We start from the raw sequence: 3,017 nt of genomic DNA on the forward strand, positions 1-3,017 counted from the left end.
TAATAATAATAATAATAATAATATAATAGTTATTATAAATATGTACATTTATTATCATTACCTTCCTTCCGAGTTATAGCTCACTAACTGGATACCCAATGGCTCCTCTCCACGTAACAATTCAACAACATGGACATGATCATCAATACTATCATGAATAAATAACAAACATAATTTAGTACAGTGTAACCTCTTTATTAAGGACACCATTGGGCCCATACTACATGTACCTGCCCTCAATACAGAAATACTTCTGCATAGGCTTCTAACCAATTGGGACATTATAAAATCTGAGGTGTCCTTATCATATAGAGGCCACATTGTAAATTAAACATTCCTCTCTTCTTCTTTCCTCTTTCTCTCTCTCTCTTTTCTTACTCATTTTCTCCATCATCTTTGTCTGTCTGGTCAGTTGGGTGCGACCAAACACCTGAAGGAAAGAGCTAATAACCAACGCCACCACCATATTAGACTCATACCTCTTTCATCCTCGTTTTGAATTGGTTCTTGTTCATCGTCATCATATTGAGGAACATCGCTACCTTTCGTCTCCTAAAGAACACAAATAATGAAACCCTTCTCTTAGTCCTTTCCCTTTTATCTCTCTCTCTCTCTCTACCATATCTCTCCCCTCTCTCTCTACCATATCTCTTCCCTCCCTCTCTCTCTCTTACAATATTCTTCATTTTTTCTTCCCATTCTCCCCAGCGGTCATCTAGTATCATGGACTTGCTCGTCGATCGTTGAAATGGAGAGGGTTCTTCTTCATCTCCTTCATAAAGTTCCTCGTCTAGTATTGAGAAATTGGACCCATCATCCATCTTCATTCTAAAATAATAATAATAATAATAATTGTCGTGGGTCAATTACAAAACCTCAATTACAATTATGCGTTCTTTTGTTACAACAGAGTTATGAAAAAAATGCTATTATAAAATCCAGTTTTGACTGGAATCAGTTTTAACAACATAAGTACAAATGTACATGTACATGTATATGTATCAGAAATCAAAATGGAGAATTCTCTCCTTTTCAATTTTGGCCAAAGACCATGCACTCTAGTACAGGGACTTTCGCCCGATTTTGGAGCAACACATAAAGTCGCTCTACACACATAAATACACATATACACATGCAGTTGTATAGCTGAACAAGGCTCTATAGTCCCCAGATTTGGAATGAACAATGGGTCGGACAAGGTATGAACATACCCAGTGACATCAATAGAATGCATCCCAAGAAACCATGGACTACACAACTGAGTCATTGACCATGTTCTAATACCATGTACACTACACTGTACATGTACATGCACATGATATGCTGTGTGTAGCAAAAATTTACACTTACATGTAATTCCGTGTTTAAAATAGTTTAAGCCTTATTTTTTATCAGTTAGTATAAATTTTTATCCTTGAAAATTTTTGAACTGCATGCACATGCGTACATTCACTTACTTATTATCAGCTCTCGGTGACTGCTCATTCCTGTTCTTCAATGCACTTTTCTTCCTATAAACTCCGACGGTTCCTGGTTGAGATAGAGACATACCACTGGGCCCACTGATGGGCCTGTTCATGTGATAAGACTGTACGTTGGGTGGAGCCAAGTGGTGAGGGTAACGACCGGCGGAATAAGACGCAGGCTGAGACAAATTGTCCATCAAAAACGGTTCCTCTCTACCCATTAAATAATCCTCGTCTTTACCCATGCTCCACCTCGGAGGGTGCTGAAAGCGGCCCCGCCCACCAATCGTCTCATCATATTCCATTGGCATGCCCCCAATACTTGATCTCTTGTTCCTTCTATCCATCATATCATACCCAGCCCCGGGATGCATAGGGTACCCTCCCTGGGGAAACTCTGTTTCTGAGTATCGGTCATAAGGATCAGTCCCCCTACCTCCCATGTATTGTCCCCGGTGGTGGGCCGGGTGCATGTAATAGGGTCCGCCTGGTCTGTTGACTCCACCCATAAACCTCATGTGAGGGGGTGGACCATACATTCTGTGGCCCGGCCAGCCGGCACCAATTTCCGGTTGTGATGCCATCATGTTCATGTAATTAGCTCCCCCGGGGGGCTCAAAATAATAGGGCTCCTGCGAGGGGGCATGGTCATACATGCCACTGCCCCTGTGGAGCATGTTCAACCTCTCCATGCTTTGAGACGTGCTGAAGGAATTATTATACAACCTTTGTTGTTGTTGTTGTTGTTGTTGTTGTTGTTGTTGTTGTTGTTGGTATTGTTGTTGTTGTTGTTGTTGTTGTTGTTGTTGTAAGGAGAGGTGGAAAGGATGAGTGGAGGATTTGGGATCCATTTGAGAGGAAGAGCGAGAGTTAGACGAGCCTTTGTGCCGACTTGAGTATCCTGATTCGCTGAGATCCATGTCATAATTAGGAGGCGTGGTCGAGTACGAAGTGACGCTCACCTGAGAATTCATACCAACCTGAGACTCATTATGGGATATAGCCTCCTCTGGGAACTCTGTCCCCGTTCCCATGAGAACCTGGGACAAGTCAGAGGTTTCATCTCCGGTCACAGTCCCCCCTACTTCCTCCTGATTCATGAAATCGTTTGAAGTCCTTGAAGGCTCCACCAGGTTAGGCGAATCAAGAAGGTTCTCCTGACTCTGGCTGTTCATGCTAAAGAAGTTTGTGGGTGTGGTCAAGAATTCATGCCCGCCAGTTGAAGGATAAATGGTCCCTCCCTGATCATACTCAGAGGGTAGAGGGGAAAAAGGAGAGGAATGGAGATAAGGATTGGGACCTTCTCCTGTTTCGTTGACACCCATCAAAGAAGGCGTGGCATGTAAAGGGATAGTAGGCGTGGCGTGAGAGGGATGGGCCGGGGGTGGATGTGGAGGTGAGTTATGTGTAGAAATAGGAATCAGCTCTGCCGTGGGCACAACCACTTGCTCTTCGTTAGAGGGAAGAGGTACAGGCGGGGGAGTAGGGGCTAGTAGATGGGCATTAATTAGAACCGGCTCATAATCTGGACCAGCATCGTGTGGTATGATT

At 43.5% G+C, this 3,017-nt stretch overlaps 1 protein-coding gene across 1 annotated transcript in view; it reads right to left on the reverse strand.

The window, feature by feature from the left end:
* Positions 1 to 57: 57 nt before the first annotated feature.
* Positions 58 to 3,017, reverse strand: part of LOC109592472 (uncharacterized) — a 5,079-nt gene continuing 2,119 nt past the window's right edge. The window contains exons 4-8 of the mRNA XM_020007909.1: positions 1,458 to 2,997; positions 675 to 828; positions 480 to 552; positions 379 to 430; positions 58 to 148 (exon numbers count right to left, since the gene is read on the reverse strand). Of these exons, the coding sequence (XP_019863468.1) occupies positions 58 to 148; positions 379 to 430; positions 480 to 552; positions 675 to 828; positions 1,458 to 2,997 (1,910 nt within the window). The remainder of the gene's footprint in view (positions 149 to 378; positions 431 to 479; positions 553 to 674; positions 829 to 1,457; positions 2,998 to 3,017) is intronic.

Source organism: Amphimedon queenslandica, unplaced genomic scaffold, assembly GCF_000090795.2.
Source record: "Amphimedon queenslandica unplaced genomic scaffold, v1.1 AMPQUscaffold_13508, whole genome shotgun sequence".
Classification (NCBI taxonomy): domain Eukaryota; kingdom Metazoa; phylum Porifera; class Demospongiae; order Haplosclerida; family Niphatidae; genus Amphimedon; species Amphimedon queenslandica.